The sequence below is a fragment of the Chanodichthys erythropterus genome, chromosome 11 (assembly GCF_024489055.1).
Source record: "Chanodichthys erythropterus isolate Z2021 chromosome 11, ASM2448905v1, whole genome shotgun sequence".
NCBI lineage: Eukaryota > Metazoa > Chordata > Actinopteri > Cypriniformes > Xenocyprididae > Chanodichthys > Chanodichthys erythropterus.
The window spans coordinates 40,269,965-40,286,258 of record NC_090231.1 but is presented as its reverse complement, the minus strand read 5'-3'; the positions used below and the strand labels follow the sequence as shown (position 1 = coordinate 40,286,258).

At 43.2% G+C, this 16,294-nt stretch overlaps 1 protein-coding gene across 2 annotated transcripts; it reads left to right on the top strand.

The window, feature by feature from the left end:
* The first annotated feature begins 203 nt into the window (after positions 1-203).
* On the top strand, positions 204-14,718 carry si:cabz01074944.1 (natural killer cell receptor 2B4). 2 transcript variants are annotated; one of them, XM_067401002.1, is made up of 7 exons: positions 204-652; positions 1,629-1,934; positions 9,575-9,829; positions 11,596-11,715; positions 11,805-11,869; positions 12,075-12,149; positions 12,439-14,718. In XM_067401002.1, exons 1-7 carry the CDS (start codon positions 589-591, stop codon positions 12,523-12,525), a joined length of 972 nt encoding a protein of 323 aa, XP_067257103.1. In that variant the 5' UTR covers positions 204-588; the 3' UTR covers positions 12,526-14,718. The 2 variants fall into 2 exon arrangements, with proteins under 2 accessions (XP_067257103.1, XP_067257102.1); XM_067401001.1 differs by having other exon boundaries at positions 9,575-9,835.
* Positions 14,719-16,294: the final 1,576 nt, after the last annotated feature.

Here is a 16,294-nt window from a genome sequence, read left to right as displayed (position 1 = left end):
TGTGGTTCACCAGCTTGATGTATCCCGTCATGTGCAAACTAATATTCTTTCACTGACATAAGCAAGCTTTCTGTATACGCAAACAGATATACAGGGACGCTAACCACTTAGAGAGTAGAGAGTCTCTTTTTTTAAGTTGACTTCCTTATTCCGACTGGAATTTCACTTCACTTTCGCTCCCTGATGAGGTGCCAGTACTTTTGTTCACTTACGTTACAGTAGCTAACACGCATCTAAACTCTTCATCTCCATATTCATGTCCTGCAACAGTGCTGGATAATGCAACTGTTGTGCTCTTGCACTAAACATTGTGGGAGGTGCAAACCGAATTAGAGACCAGAAAGCCCCTTAACCTCAAGCGCATCTTTCAGGAGGCGTCTCTCAAAGGTCCGTTTGTGTGTTGGTTATTTGTGTTAGACACTTGTTAATGTTTGACACTTGTTAGTGTCAGAACAGCCACAGAAGAGTGGGCAAATGTACACAAACTGAGATACTCGAAGCAGTCGGTGAAAGGAAGTCGTCTTCTCTCTTCTGTTTAGCGATATCTGCGGTCTCAGATGCCTCAGTCTGTCGTCTAAACGTCCGGACATGAACATCTTTCAAAAGTCTTGGCGCTCCATTTTAGGAGTTCTACTGGTTTTCTTTCTTCAGAGTGAGTACCTTTAAAAACATCTCAGTTAAAGGTTGTAAGACACTACCTTATTTGTATTTGGTATGTATCGGGAATTAATATAGGCTACATCTGAAAAACTGCTCTTGGTTCCATATACAGGCACATCTTGGTTACATATGTAGATGTATATTTATGAGTTTGTATACGTTCGTTTGTGTGTGTGTGTGTGTGACATAGTAACTTGAAGTAAATGACATTAAATGTTTATTAAATATGTAACTAAATATGTTTAATGCAGTGCATGTTTAAAATGGTTATATTTAAATTGAAATGTATTTTTACCTTTATTTTTGAGGCAAATGATCATGCATGTTATGTTTAAGTCTTATCCATGTTTCATCTTTGAGAAAAGAGAAAAGTTCAGCTCAGGAAACCTCAAGCCTTATCTTTAGATAATGTGGCCGAATGTATCAGACCGTTATTCTGTTGCAACCAGTATTAATGATTTAAAAAAGTATGTTATTTCAGGGTTTTAATTTCACTTGTCATTCAGTGCTATGGAAGAAAAACAGTATTTCAAATGTGCAACATTTATTAAACAATAGGCTGCTGTTGTGGTGATGTGGTGCTGTGTAAATAAATAAAATAAAAGAGCAAGAGTGCAGTCTGGTGGGCAGAGGAGGAGGTGTGAAACACTTCCTTAGCAGAGCACGAATGGTCACGGGGTTGATGAGCTGAAAATACAGACACAGATCAGGAGTCATTGTGCAAATATACATTACAAACCATTACAGGACATGCACTATGTCTGAAATTCAGATCTGGTGGGAATAAAGTCTTGAGCCTGACTGTGCTGTGGTGCCATTCTCAAGAAGATAAAAGTGAAAAAGTGAGAAGTGTGAGAGGGTCTGACAGAAAACTCTCAACTCAAATACTGTGATGTTCTTTTGGATGGTTTAAATGTGACATGATTTTATAATAATACGTAACCAAAGTTGTTTGTTGTGTATTGTAGGTTCATGTACTGATCCAGTTGTTGAGGTGCACAAAGCTGTCGGAGACTCGCTGGATTTAATTGCTAATTTCTCAAAAGAAGATCTTGAAGTAAAGTGGAAACTTAATGAGACTGACTTGGCTGAGTATGCTAAAAATAAGTTAATCCTGCTGAAATCTCAATTTTACAAAAGGTTAGAGATGAATGAGGACAATATTGGTATTACGGTGAAAGACCTGAAACTTCAGGATTCTGGAATCCTATCTATTGTTGCAGGAACAAGCTCTATTCAATATCCAACAAAATTAATTCAGCTACATGTACATGGTGAGTATAATTACTTGATATTTATGCTGTTAGGATGTAAACATTCAAGAACTTAAGTTAAATACAGTGGCATGAAAAAGTATGTGAACCCCTTGCAGAATCTGTGAAAATGAGAATTATTTTAATAAAATAAGAGGGATAATAAAAAATGCATGTAATATTTTACATAAAAGATGTTTGCATTTAGTTCACAAGACAAAACAATAGCTGAATTTATTAAAATAACCCCATTCATAAGTATGTGAACCATTGATTCTCAATACTGTGTGTGGTGACCTGATGATCCACGACTGTTTTTTTTTTTTTTATGTTTTGTGATGGTTGTTCATGAGTCTCTTGTTTGTCCTGAGCAGTTAAACTGAGCTCTGTTCTTCAGAAAAATCCTCCAGCTCCTGCAGATTCATCAGTTTTCAAGCATTTTTGCATATTTGAACCCTTTCCAGCAGTGACTGTAGGATTTTGAGATCTGTTTTTTCACACTGAGGACAACTGAGGGACTCAAACACAACTATTAAAAAAGGTTCAAACATTCACTGATGCTCCAGAAGGAAACACAATGCATTAAGAGCTGAGGGAACTTTTGAATTCAAATATCAAGGTAAATGGTACTTAATTTTTCTGCCGGGAAACATGCAAGTATCTTCTGTTGGTTCCGAAGGGCAGTACTAAATGAAAAACGATATTTAAACAAAATAAAATCAAAAGTTTTCACACCCCGACTCTTAATGCATCGTGTTTCCTTCTGGAGCATCAGTGAATGTTTGAACCTTTTTTAATAGTTGTGTTTGAGTCCCTCAGTTGTCCTCAGTATGAAAACTCAGTTCCCTTTCGATACTTCACTCGTACTGCGTATGGGGAAAGGTCTCCCTTTTTCCCCGCTGCTGAAGCCTTTTTCAATAACGCAGTGTAACTGCACCGTCATTGGTTCACTCATAGACAAGTTGTTGAACCAATGGCGGCGCGGCATAGCTGCGCGGCCTATGGCGACAAAGCGCGCGAATATTCCCGCCGAAATGGGCGGGGTATAGGGCTATATAAGCAGGCGTTTCGCCATAGGATTTCAGTGTTTTCTCCTTCAGCGACGACATCTACTTCTCTTCGCTGATCTCCGCCTGAAGCCGAAGAAGCTCGCCGCCTTCTGCTCTCGCCGCCGTCTGAAGAGGCTCCCGCAGCGGACTCGCCTGGACTCGCCGGTGGAAGAAAGCGCCGGCGCCCTCGCGGACTGCAGCTTCTAGCGCCGTCGCCGAGCCGCCGCCTCCCGCTTCCCGCTTCCGGCCGCTTCCTGTGCGTCCCCTGCCGCCATCCGGCGCGCCGCCTGAGAGCTTCATCCGCGGCTTAAACGCCGCTCTAAAAGAGCGATTTCCAGCGGTTTTCACCGCTTTAAGAGCTTCCGCGGCCCTCGCCGCTCTAAAAGAGCCACCCAATTGCCGTTTTCACGGCAGCGGCGTCTCACGATGCCCCGCCACTCATGTGGTACTTGCAGGGCCCCCCTGCACGACGACGATGGACACAGCGAGTGTGTCGCTTGCCTGGGCAAGCCCCACGCAGACGGCGCGCTCGCTGGAGACTCATGCCCGCACTGCGAGTGTATGAGTCTCGCTTCCCTGCGCTCGCGGGTCGCCTTCTTCACTGAGGGCGATCTCGCCGCTCGCGCCCTCCCGTCTCCTTCCTCCCGCGGTCCGGCGAGGAAAAGACAGCGGGGTAGAGCGACTCAGCGCCAGGAGTTGAGCGAGCTCACGCCGGCCCAGCCCCCGCGTGCCTCGCCCTCTCCTCCCAGGGAACTCTCTCCAGTTCTGTTCTCTCGCCCTGAGCAGCGTCCCTCCGCAGAAGCGAGTGACCTCGTCTCATTCGGGGGAACAGACGACGAACAAGACGACTCCATGTCTCTTGCGGCTTCCGAAGCGGAAGGATGGGCTGGCGAGCCGGAAGACCCCGCTCCACCGCCTCCCTTGGAACCCATCGAGCATGGCCAGGGCATGGATGCCGAGCTCTTCCGCATCCTGTCTAGAGCCGTTGAAGAGCTGGACCTCGAGTGGGCCCCTCCAGAGGAGCCGTCTCGCAGCCGCCTGGACGAATGGTTTCTGCCAGGCCGCCGCCAAGCACCTCGCCAGCGTTCAGCGCCCTTCTTTCCTGAGGTCCACGAAGAGCTGACGAAGTCGTGGCGCGCTCCTTACTCTGCCCGCCTCCACACTACGCACCGCTCCGCCCTCACCGCCGTCGACGGCGCCGAGGAGAAGGGATACGAGCGCTTGCCACCCCTAGATGAAGCGGTGGCTGCTCACCTCTGTCCTCCCGCGGCTGTGGGTTGGAAGACGAAGAGGGCCCTTCCTTCCAAGCCCTGTCGGACCACCTCTACTCTGGCTGGACGGGCTTACACCTCGGCGGGCCAAGCTGCCTCTGCGCTCCACACCATGGCCATATTTCAAGCATTCCAGGCCAAACTCCTCCGCTCTCTGGATGAGTCTGGAATCGACGCGCCAGCCTTCAAAGATCTCCGCAGCGCCACGGATCTTGCCCTGCGAGCTACGAAGGCTACGGCCCAGGCCATCGGTCGTTCCATGGCCAGCCTGGTCGTGTTGGAGCGCCACCTGTGGCTCAACCTAACGGAGATCAAAGACCTAGACAAGACGGCCTTCTTAGACGCCCCGGTCTCGCCTTCTGGTCTCTTCGGGCCTGCAGTGGATGGCTTCACTGAGCGCTTTACTGCCGCGCAGAAATCGTCTCAGGCTATGAGGCATTTCTTGCCTAAGCGCTCCAGCTCCGCTTCTGCGTCTAGCCGCCCCAGGACTGCGCCGGCTCAGCAGAACAAACCAGCCCCACCTGCAACACAGGCAGCGCCGCCCCAGGAGCATCGCCAGCGCTCGCGCCCTGCGAAGCGCCCTCCCTTCCCGAGGCGCCAGGGACCCCGGCCCAGGATTGTGCTGGACCCGGTGCCTCCGAAGTCGTCCTGATTCGTCGGACAGGAAGAGGATGGGGGACCGTCCCGTTACGACCGGACCACCCCAAAAGCTCCCACGGGTAATTTCCCCTCCGCCTCGTTTATTTCCGGGCGTGGGAAACATACTCCAAGTGACAGCTGGGCCCACACCTGTTGCGCCCACTCCAAACGCCGTTTTCACGGCGGACAAATTTTTACCTCATCACAAAAAGAGCAAATTTCCTCTTCCACCCCTCGCGGTGTACGACCCTCTCAACGGCGGTCTGTCACCCAACATTATTCAACCCCTAGCCACTCGGGCCGAGGCCTGGCAGGCCATCCCCGATGTGTCAGAATGGGTCATGGGGATCGTAAACCAGGGCTACTCGCTCCAGTTTGCACGACGGCCCCCCCGCTTCGCCGGGGTGCTTCAAACATCGGTCAATCCGGACGACGCTCATGTCCTCCGGGCCGAAGTCATGTCGTTGCTGGAAAAAGGAGCTGTGGAAATGGTTCCTCCGTCAGAGAGCGAGACAGGCTTTTACAGCCGCTACTTTCTGGTCCCCAAAAGGATGGCGGTCTCAGACCCATCCTAGACCTCAGGCTTTTGAATCACTCCCTCATGAGACGGAAGTTCAAAATGCTGACGCTGAAGCAGATCCTCGCGCACATTTGCCCCGAGGACTGGTTCTGCTCGCTGGACCTGAAGGATGCGTATTTTCACATCCAGATAGCCCCCCGTCACAGACGATTCTTGAGATTCGCATACGAAGGGGTGGCATACCAATATACGGTCCTGCCCTTCGGGCTGTCTCTGGCTCCCCGCACTTTCACCAAGTGCATGGACGCGGCGCTTTCCCCTCTGAGACAGATGGGAATCCGGGTTCTGAATTACCTCGACGACTGGCTCATCTTAGCCCGTTCGCGAGACGAGCTGGAACGCCACAGATCCGTGCTCCTCAGCCATCTACAATGCCTGGGTCTCAGGGTCAACTTAGCCAAGAGCTCGCTATGCCCCACTCAACGAATTTCGTTTCTGGGAGCAGTTTTCGACTCGGTCCGTATGACGGCAGTAGTCTCGCCAGAGCGCGCCCTGGCAATTCAGCAGCTCACGGCATCTGTCACGAACAAAGCCTATCTCCCTCTGAAGTTTTTCCAGAGGCTGCTAGGGCTGATGGCTTCCGCCTCCCCGGTGCTGCAGCTAGGCCTTCTTCGGATGCGGCCTCTTCAGTACTGGTTGAAGTTCCGGGTTCCTCCCAGCGCATGGCGGCACGGCCGCCTATGTCTCAAGGTCAATCGGGCCTGTCTTCTAGCCCTGAAACCTTGGATGGATCCAGTATGGTTCCAACGCGGAGTCCCCTTACAGGCGGTCTCACGGAGGACGGTGCTCTCAACAGACGCCTCCAACTTGGGCTGGGGCGCTGTGTGCGAGGGCAGACCGGCCTTCGGCTCGTGGAGCCACGAGGAAAGCCATCTACACATCAACTGTCTAGAGATGCTAGCAGTGATGAAAGCCCTTCAGTTCTTTCAGGCTTACTTGACGGGACGTCATGTTCTAGTTCGGTCAGACAGTATGACGGTGGTGTCATACCTGAACCACCAAGGCGGTCTTTCGTCCAGCCGCTTATGCGCTCTGGCGAAACGACTGCTGGAATGGGCTCTTCCGAGGCTTCAGTCGCTCAGAGCGACTCATGTTCCTGGCAGGAACAATCTGGGTGCGGACATGTTGTCACGGAGCAACATCCCCTCCGACGAGTGGATGCTCCACCCCCAAGTGGTCCTCACGATCTGGGAGTTCTTCGGGAAGGCAGAGGTAGACCTCTTCGCCTCAGAAGACAACTCTCATTGCCCAACATTTTTCTCGAAGGAAGTAGATGCTCTGGCCCACACATGGCCCAGCACGCTCCTTTATGCTTTCCCTCCGATCGCACTGATCCCCCAGGTCATCAGGCGTATCAGAGAAGACCAGCACAGAGTCCTTCTGGTGGCCCCGCTCTGGAGGAACCAGGTTTGGTCCTCAGAGCTATTCAGGCTCTCTCTAAGAGCCCCGTGGCCGATTCCCCTGAGACGGGACCTCCTCTCTCAGGCAAACAGAACAATCTGGCACCCACAGCCGCAGCTCTGGGCTCTGCACCTCTGGTCCCTCGATGGGAGCCGACTAGCCTCCCCGAGGACGTCCTAAATACCATTTCTCAGGCTAGAGCCCCATCTACGAGGCGCCTCTACGACCAGAAGTGGTCAGTCTTTGTTGATTGGTGTTCAACACGCAACATAGACCCTGTGGAGAGTGACGTATCTTCCATACTGTCTTTCCTCCAAGAACGCTTGGAAATGGGGCGCTCCCCTTCCACGCTTAAGGTTTACGTAGCAGCCATTGCAGCGTTCCACGCTCCTATTGCTGGCCAATCGGTGGGACGAAACGGGCTCGTGATCCGTTTTTGAGAGGTGCTAGGCGTTTGAATCCTCCTCGCCCTCTCACTATTCCCTCCTGGGACCTCTCGTTGGTCCTCAGGGCCTTGAAAGGAGCCCCATTTGAACCAATGGGTTCAGCCGACCTCAGGCCCCTAACACTAAAACCGCTCTGCTACTAGCACTAGCATCGGTAAAGCGTGTTGGCGATTTGCAGGCCCTCTCTGTGAACCCTGCATGCCTCGAATTCGGGCCTGGTGACTCTAAGGTCGTTCTGAAACCTAGGCATGGCTACGTCCCTAAAGTGCTCTCAACTCCGTTTAGAGCTCAGGTCATCTCGCTCTCTGCTCTTCCTCCCTCGGCGGACGAACCAGAGCTGCAGCTACTCTGCCCAGTCAGGGCATTGAGGACCTACATAGACCGATCACAGTCTTTCAGACTGTCGGATCAGCTCTTTGTTTGTTTTGGCGGCCGCACCAAAGGGTCTCCGGTCTCGAAACAACGCATTTCCCGTTGGATAGTGGATGCTATTAACCTGTGCTACTCCTCACTGGGCACTAATTGCCCCATAGGAGTCAGGGCCCACTCCACTAGAGGAATGGCTTCCTCGTGGGCTTGGTCCAACGGAGTTTCCATCCAAGACATCTGTGAGGCGGCCGGCTGGTCTTCGCCGTCCACCTTTGTCAGGTTCTATCACCTCGATGTCCCGACCTTACAAGCTCGGGTCCTGTCGGTGTGATTAGCGGCTTCCAACAGGTCCCGCTTCACGCCACCATAGGAAGTATCTTCCTTCAGTGTAACCATGGGTTCGGTTAGGCTTTGCCTCCGCTTGTCCTTTTTGCCCCCCTCTGGGTGGCCAAATGCAAGCTATATCGTTCCCAGCCGTGGCACGGCGTGGTTGAATTCGTTCCCCATACGCAGTACGAGTGAGTATCGAAAGGGAACGTACTCGGTTACTAACGTAACCTCGGTTCCCTGAGATACGGAACGAGTACTGCGTCACTTGCCGTTCCACGAGGCTGCGGCTCAGGGTCGTCGCTTCAGTCGATTGACACTGAAATCCTATGGCGAAACGCCTGCTTATATAGCCCTATACCCCGCCCATTTCGGCGGGAATATTCGCGCGCTTTGTCGCCATAGGCCGCGCAGCTATGCCGCGCCGCCATTGGTTCAACAACTTGTCTATGAGTGAACCAATGACGGTGCAGTTACACTGCGTTATTGAAAAAGGCTTCAGCAGCGGGGAAAAAGGGAGACCTTTCCCCATACGCAGTACTCGTTCCGTATCTCAGGGAACCGAGGTTACGTTAGTAACCGAGTACGATCTCAAAATCCTACAGTCACTGCTGGAAAGGGTTCAAATATGCAAAAATGCTTGAAAACTGATGAATCTGCAGGAGCTGGAGGATTTTTCTGAAGAACAGAGCTCAGTTTAACTGCTCAGGACAAAGAAGAGACTCATGAACAATCACAAAACATAAAAACAGTCGTGGATCAAATTCAGCTATTGTTTTGTCTTGTGAACTAAATGCAAACATCTTTTATGTATAAAATAATTCTCCTTTTCACATATTTTGCAAGGGGTTCACAAACTTTTTCATGCCATAGTCCATAGCCATTCACCTTAATAAGTTAACCCAAAAATGACAAATCTGTCATTAATTACTCACCCTCATGTCGTTCCAAACCCTTAAGACTTTCGTTCATCTTCTGAACACAAATGTAGATCGTTTTTGATGAAGTCTGAGAGCTTTCTGTCCCTCCACAGACAGCTCCGCAACTGACACTTTGTTCGTAAAGAGATCGTAAAACTAATCCATATGAATTTGAGTGGTTAGTCCAAATTTTCTGAAGAGACATGATCACTTTATATGATGAACAGATTGAATTTAGGCATTTATTCACATATAAATATTCATCAAATATCCATCAACTCACACATCAGTAGAATGGTTAAGGGTGAGTAATTAATGACAGAATTTTCATTTTTGGGTGAACTAACCCTGTAAGTTAAATAGTTCCTTTATGAAGAAAACAGTACACCTTTAAAAATAATTATTCCAAAAGTGAATTTTCACAGTGATGTCATAGAAGAACCTTCCAGTGAACAGTTCTTAAAAGAAAATTTTTTTTATTAGTGTAAAGAACATTTCAATAATTTGAAGAAATTTTTCCCACTAATATATACACACACACACACAATGGAAAGTTCTATGGATGTGAAAAAATTCATTGATGAACCAATGACGCCAAAAAACAACCTTTGTTTTCAAAATGTAAATATAATTAACTTATGCATATTATTCTCCTACAGATCTCATCAGAGATGTACAGATTGAGCTCAATGATTCCTGGCTGCTGTCAAAAAACATCTGCATATTTAATCTTCGGTGTCAGGCGTCCGGCGATCCGAATCCCTCCTACAGCTGGAGCGGCTATCTGGTCAAGACTGGACCGAACCTGAATATCAGCCTCCATCCAGCAGAGAGTGCTACACTCAACTGCACCGCCAACAACACCGTCAGCATCAAGCATACTACTAAGACTGTAGAGTGCAAAGAGCAATCTGGTACAGGTCTGTTAAAATATTGAATAGCTTAAATTCTTAGTATAGTCATAGTAACACTTCACAGTAAGGTTCCATTTGTTAACATTAGTTAACTACATTAGTTAACATGAAATAATAATGCATTTATTAATCTTCCCAGCAGGCACTATGACGTGAACTTAAATGTACAGACATCAAATTTAGTTTGAAAATGAAAATCAGGTTGACGTCTAAATGCAGCATTTATTTGATGTCAAGCTCCACTGTTGGGCAGATGTCAAATTTTGGTTGAAAATTCATAATGATTTAATGTAAAAACCTAATGTAGTCTTTACATCAAATTCCAGTGTTGGGCATTTTTGATTGAAGTAAATGCCACACTGTAAAAAAGACTATAAACTTGACTTTCGAACATTACTTTTTCTCTGGCTGCTGTAACTGTTTGTTATGGTAAGAACAGCAAAAGAAAATGTGATCAGATGATGTTGGCTATACTTGTTGATGTTTATGATATAATCATTTAGTGGTCTGGTTTCTGTGAATCTGTTTGGTTATATAGATGTTATATTATTATTTTCATATTATTGATTATAATAGTCCTGTGTAAGTATGCATTGTTTTAATCATAATCTGAAGGATTTAAAAAAAATGAATAACATCTTTAAATTAGACTCTGAAAGATATCAGTGAATCAGACCACTATATGATGATTATATATTTATCAAGTATCATTTGATCATATTTTCTCTTAAGTTTGCCATAACAAACAAACAGTTACAGCAGCCAGTGAAAAACTAACATTAAAAGGCAAGGATCAAGAGCCTGACTAAAGCAAACACTGATCGCCATAATTATTTTCAATAAAATAACATAAAAAAGTTATTGATTCTCAGTTACTTTTGTGAATTTATGGCAGAAATAAAGTCAAACTGGTTAGTAATAAGTGAAGCTGGTAATGCTGTTTGTGGAGATGTTTAATCCTCTGCTGAGATATTGAGAGATTTAATCGTCTTTTATCTATAGTTGATTTCATTTCAGGCTGCGGTCGGAAGACTGTTGTAGTTCTTGTGTTTCTGCTCATCTCTTTTTCGCACTCTAAACATGTTACTTCAGTTGATGGTCTTTGTTATTTCCGTTAATGTACTGCCATGCATTTCACAGTTTTTTTTTTTTTTTTTTTACTACAGTGTGGTGTTTATTCCAACCAAGTTTTTTATATCTGTCTGACATTGAAGCTTGACGTTAAACAAACATTGGGTTTAGATGATAACCTGATTTTCATTTTCAACCAAAATTTAACATTAGACCGACATTGGAGTCCAAAGTCTTCCTGACATTACATTACATTAATGTACTCTGCCTGTATTATTAAAATCAAAAGTTGTATCGGTTAACATTATTGGACTTGAGATAACATGAACGTACAATGAATGGTTGTGTTTTTAACTAAAGTTAACAAATATTAATGAACATTGTAACAAAAATGTATTTCTTGTTGACTGTTAGTTGATGATAGATAATGGAACCATAGTGTAAAGTGTTCCAATTATATGATTCAAATTTTAAACTTAAAAATAAATAAATAAAATAAAGACCACCAGGAAACATTCAACATGGAATCTGATATTTTAAAAGCATCAGAGCCAAAAGGAAAAATAGAAAGTGTTTACAGCGAGAACACTGCAGAAAATGCTGTCACAGATTATTTGCAGATTTTTTAAAAATAATTATTATGGATGCTTTGGAATAACTGTTATATCTTAACTTTGGTGGTATTGATTTTACAGTTTTAGGTAATGCAGGTTTTCCTCAGATGTATTTACTGATCGCAGTAGGTGTCAGTATCATCGTTATTGTCATATTCAGTGGAACTGTTGCTGCGTGCTGCAGGTGGAGGAACCAAACAGGTGTGTTGAACAATTGTGAACATGCACACACAGAACAAGTTTTATAGCATTTTATTCATGGTCTAACAGATGTTTTCACATACTTTCAGGACAAGGAGAAAGTGAAGGGGGTATTACAGTCTATGAAGACGTGAACACTGATGGCATTGCAAAGGTGAGCATCTCATTTCTGCCCTTATGAATTTGATATCCACCTTTTCAGGTTCCTGTGGATGTGTGCAACGTTTTTAAATGACTTTTTTTAGGACACTGCATGCTTAAGCACATCTACTTTACATGCACACAAACCAAAGAAATGGCATAGAAATGAGGATATACTTTCAGCAGCTAATAAGATTTAATCTAGGCCTATATTACAGAAACGACCTGGAAGTGTTGTAAACGGGATGTCCATTTATGAAACGGTGGACGACATGAAAGTCACGCAAAACTTGGTGAGTGCTTGCATGCATAATGAATGCATCTAATATTGTTGTCATCTTTTTTGCTCATAAAATGGGTTCATAATATTTACAGGCAAAATAAAAAAAAAAATGCTTTACAATTTAATAGATTCATGTTGTTTTTTGAAGTAGCATAGAGCATCATGCAAAAACCAACAGTAGACAAAACAAATAGGGTAATCACGAAGAGCTTCGCTGCATGTTTAGAGAAGTTGACTGCACTGTTGCAAAGCATTTCTTTGGAATCTGTTGTAATGTCACTCTCTTACTCCCTCTGCAGCCCCAAACCCTGTATGACAAAATCAACTATCAGCGTCACCCTGCGGTCAGCGCCAACACTTCCTCCCCTTACCAGGAAGTCCTGTGAGTGAGACAGACAGACAGACAGTTCATGTATTGTTTTGTCATCTCTGGATTTGGTTAACCATTCTCCCATATGTGTCAGTTGATCTTTGAAGTCTCGCATTAAATGTACTGTGTTAAATATTTCATGTTGAAACACTTTTTGTATGAAGGACACTTGTCTTTGTAAAAAGCATAGTTCACAATGCACCCCCTGACAGCAACATATTGTCAGCCCAGATCCGGCCCACATGTGTAATCCACATGTACCAGATGTGGGCTGAATCTGGGCCACAATATTACACTACTATTCAAAAGTTTGAGGTCAGTATGATTTTTTTTTTTTTTATTATTATTTTTTTTTATGTTTTTGAAAGAAGTCTCTCATGCTCAACAATACAGTAAAAAGTGTAATTGTGAAATATTAAAATTTAAAATGTTTCTATTGTAATGATATATGTTAAAGTAATTTCTTTTGTGATCAAAGCATCATTACTCCAGTCTTCAGTTTCCAACCACCTTTTATGCACATAAACTACAATGGAAACACATTTACTAAATAAATCCCTCGATGCGTAACAAAAACTCAGGTGACTTTGCCTCAACAGATGATGTGATTGGATAACTGGAATAACCAGCAGACCATTTGCATCACAGCATCTCAAATGCTGGTTTAGTTATTCTGAAACATCTGAGCCAAAATCTGTCATTAGAATGATTTGGTTTAATTCCCTCCCAGAAACATCTCACACGATTACATTCCCAAACACCATGACAGCATTAATTGCATTGCGTCTGCCACTCTGAGACGCAAGTCATTTATGATGGAGGAAAAAACAGCCATCATTTCTTCCCCGATTGCAGAAACTTACATTTTCATTACAGATATATTTTGCCAATTTCCCAGGAAGTGACACTTTTTGTTCGCTTGAACACCTGTGATGGAAACGCTGATTTATTCGCAAATGCTTTATGTGGTATTTCAATTTTGGAAACATAGAGCTAGTGTCACATGACATGATGCTTCAGAAATCATTCAAAATAAATGCATTAATGCTGATTTGCTGCTCAAGAAACATGTCTGATTATTATCAATGTTGAAAACAATTGCACTTCTTCCTATTTTTTGTGAAAACTGCTACATTTTATTATTATTTATTTATTTTATTATTCTTAAATGAAAAAAAAGTTCAAAAGAACAGCTTTTATTTGAATTCTTATTTGAGCACTGTTTTGCAACAATATATATGCCTTTTTTATCCATTTAATATGTCCTTACTGAATAATACTATTCCTTTAAAAAAATATTTTTGATCCCAAACTTTTGAATGGTATGTGTTAGGGGTGTAATGGTACACAAACATGGCGGTTCAGTACGTACTTCGGTATTGAAAGTCGCATTTTGGTACAGGTTCCGTACAGCAAAGGGGAGACAACTAAACATAAAATTTCTTCTTTTTCTTTTTTCTTTTTTTTTTTTTAAACAGTGGTTTATTGAACAAATTATGTCTCTCTCTTTAAATATATTCAGTTATAATTAACATTTCTTAAGGATAGAAGAGAAATCTCCGCTAATGCTCTAAAGTATATAGAGGGAGCACTTTCTTGCATCGTACTATAATATTAAAGGTTACAATTAAAAAACAGCGCCCAAACTATATTAAATTAATTTGCCGTTTATTTTGAGATATAACAATAACTCAAATATATATATAAAAAAATGTAAATTGCACACAAGGCAGGTTTTGTATTAACTTATAAATATAATTGTAAAATTATAACTCTAAAATATTTCTGAAATAAATAATTAAATTAAATAATTAAGACATTACTAACAGTTAAAGTAAATATAATGCATAAGCTAATATTGTGCATATATTTAGTGTAAGGCATAAAGACCACAAGTGTGTAAAGAACTTTTGATTACCCGATGGGACACCCTTTACAGAGCTTTTTTATTTCCATTTCTTTGCATTTTAAAATAAACTTCTAAATGTCTGTTCAGTAGTTGCTATGTAACTAACAGATGACACAATTTTAAAATTGTGGTGCTTCTAATTAAGTGATAAAGCATTTGCAAATGTTGTACAAAATGCATATACCCTACTCATATTTGCACCAATAAAATGTGTGTTTTACTACCAAATTATATGTAATATCGAATTAATTTAACTTACAGTGGAATTTCATTCACTTTTGTTTCATATAATAAAGTTGCAAGCTCACCATAACCAAAGACTTTCTGCCTTTTCTAAATATGATAAATACTCTAATTTGGTTCGTTTTCAGCTATTGATAGGCATTACAATCATATGTAAAGCAATAATATTAAGATCAAAGACAAAACGGACCAAGAACAGTTCAGTGATGATTGAAATCATCAAACCTCACAGATGTGTGAATGATTTTTTGACATGACTCAGTAGTGCTTTATTTTTGAAGTTTTTTTTTCTTAAAATAACAGATCATATCTTCACACTCGACAGTTGTCATTTCTACAATTCTAGTGAATCAGCACTATAAAAATAAATATGTATTGTTTCTGCATGTGTTGATGGTATTTCATGGCATTTGAAATATTGTAATTGATCCAATTAGCTGTTCAGCAGGATCCTTTGTGTGTCCTTGGTTTAGGAGAAAGATTTAAATGTCATCATCTGGTTCAAGTATCGATCAGCTGCCTGCTCTCTTAAGATGCAAAGCAAAGAGTCAGGTTGAAGATACAATGGAGAATCATTGTAGAATTAACTGTCAGATATTTACAGAATGGTCACTTAATTGCTTAAAATGCAGTCTTAAAAATAAGGTTCCAAAAGGTTTTCATAGCGATGCCTTGGAAGCAGTTTTGCTTCCTCAAATAACCTTCCACTGAATGGTATGTAATTTTTACTAAAGCATAAAAATACCATAATATGTTTGCAAATATCTAGGGAACATTCTAAGTTAACATACTTGTTTCTCCGAAAATCAGTGCTACGAACAGTTATTCTACTTTGAAACGAGTGTTCCCTGTCAGAATGTCTGTTTTTGTTTTGGTCGGTGTGATCCCGCCCAGTTTACCCAATAGTTTTTCGACACACGGGGTTGCCATTTGGCAGAAAACAATGCATAATGCATCCATGGAAATCAGCAAACAAATTGGGTCAGAGATCACAGATTCTACCTGACCTAAAAAGCCTTGGCATCCATCTAAAAAGCTCTTAAAATGCAGATACATTAGCTGAACAACTTGCAGTGTAAGGTTCATCGCTTTGCATTGTCAGTTGCAGTTGTTCTTGTTGTGTGTCCTCAATCTGGTAACCCATGCTAGTGTCGAGTCTGTGGAGGCGGGGGCAGGGAAAATAACTCCCTCCAAAATTTTGAATTGGAATTCAGAACCCATTTCAACTGCTAGTACCTTTTAAAAGAACCATTTTTTTAATATTAAAAAATCTAAAGAAAATATTTCCACTGTAAAGCAGATTTTGAAGAATGGCAAGGGTTCCGTCAATGCTAATAGAGTGCAACAGTCAGTTCCGGAAGTAAAAACTCATTACACCATTGAAAGACAGCCTTAATGTGGACGGTTGTTAATTGATAGTATTTGCTTCTGTTGAAGGCGCTATAGGCTGCATTATTTCAGCATATTTTTAAAATGATCATAGTTACCCATGATGCTGCACAGAAAATTCCACCAATCAGACTCGAAACAAGCAAAATGCGGCAGAAGAGCTCTAAGGCCGAATCCCTAATGGCACACTTCTTTGCACTTTTTGGCCTTGTGGACTTAATGGCTGCCGTGTGCACCTGTCCGT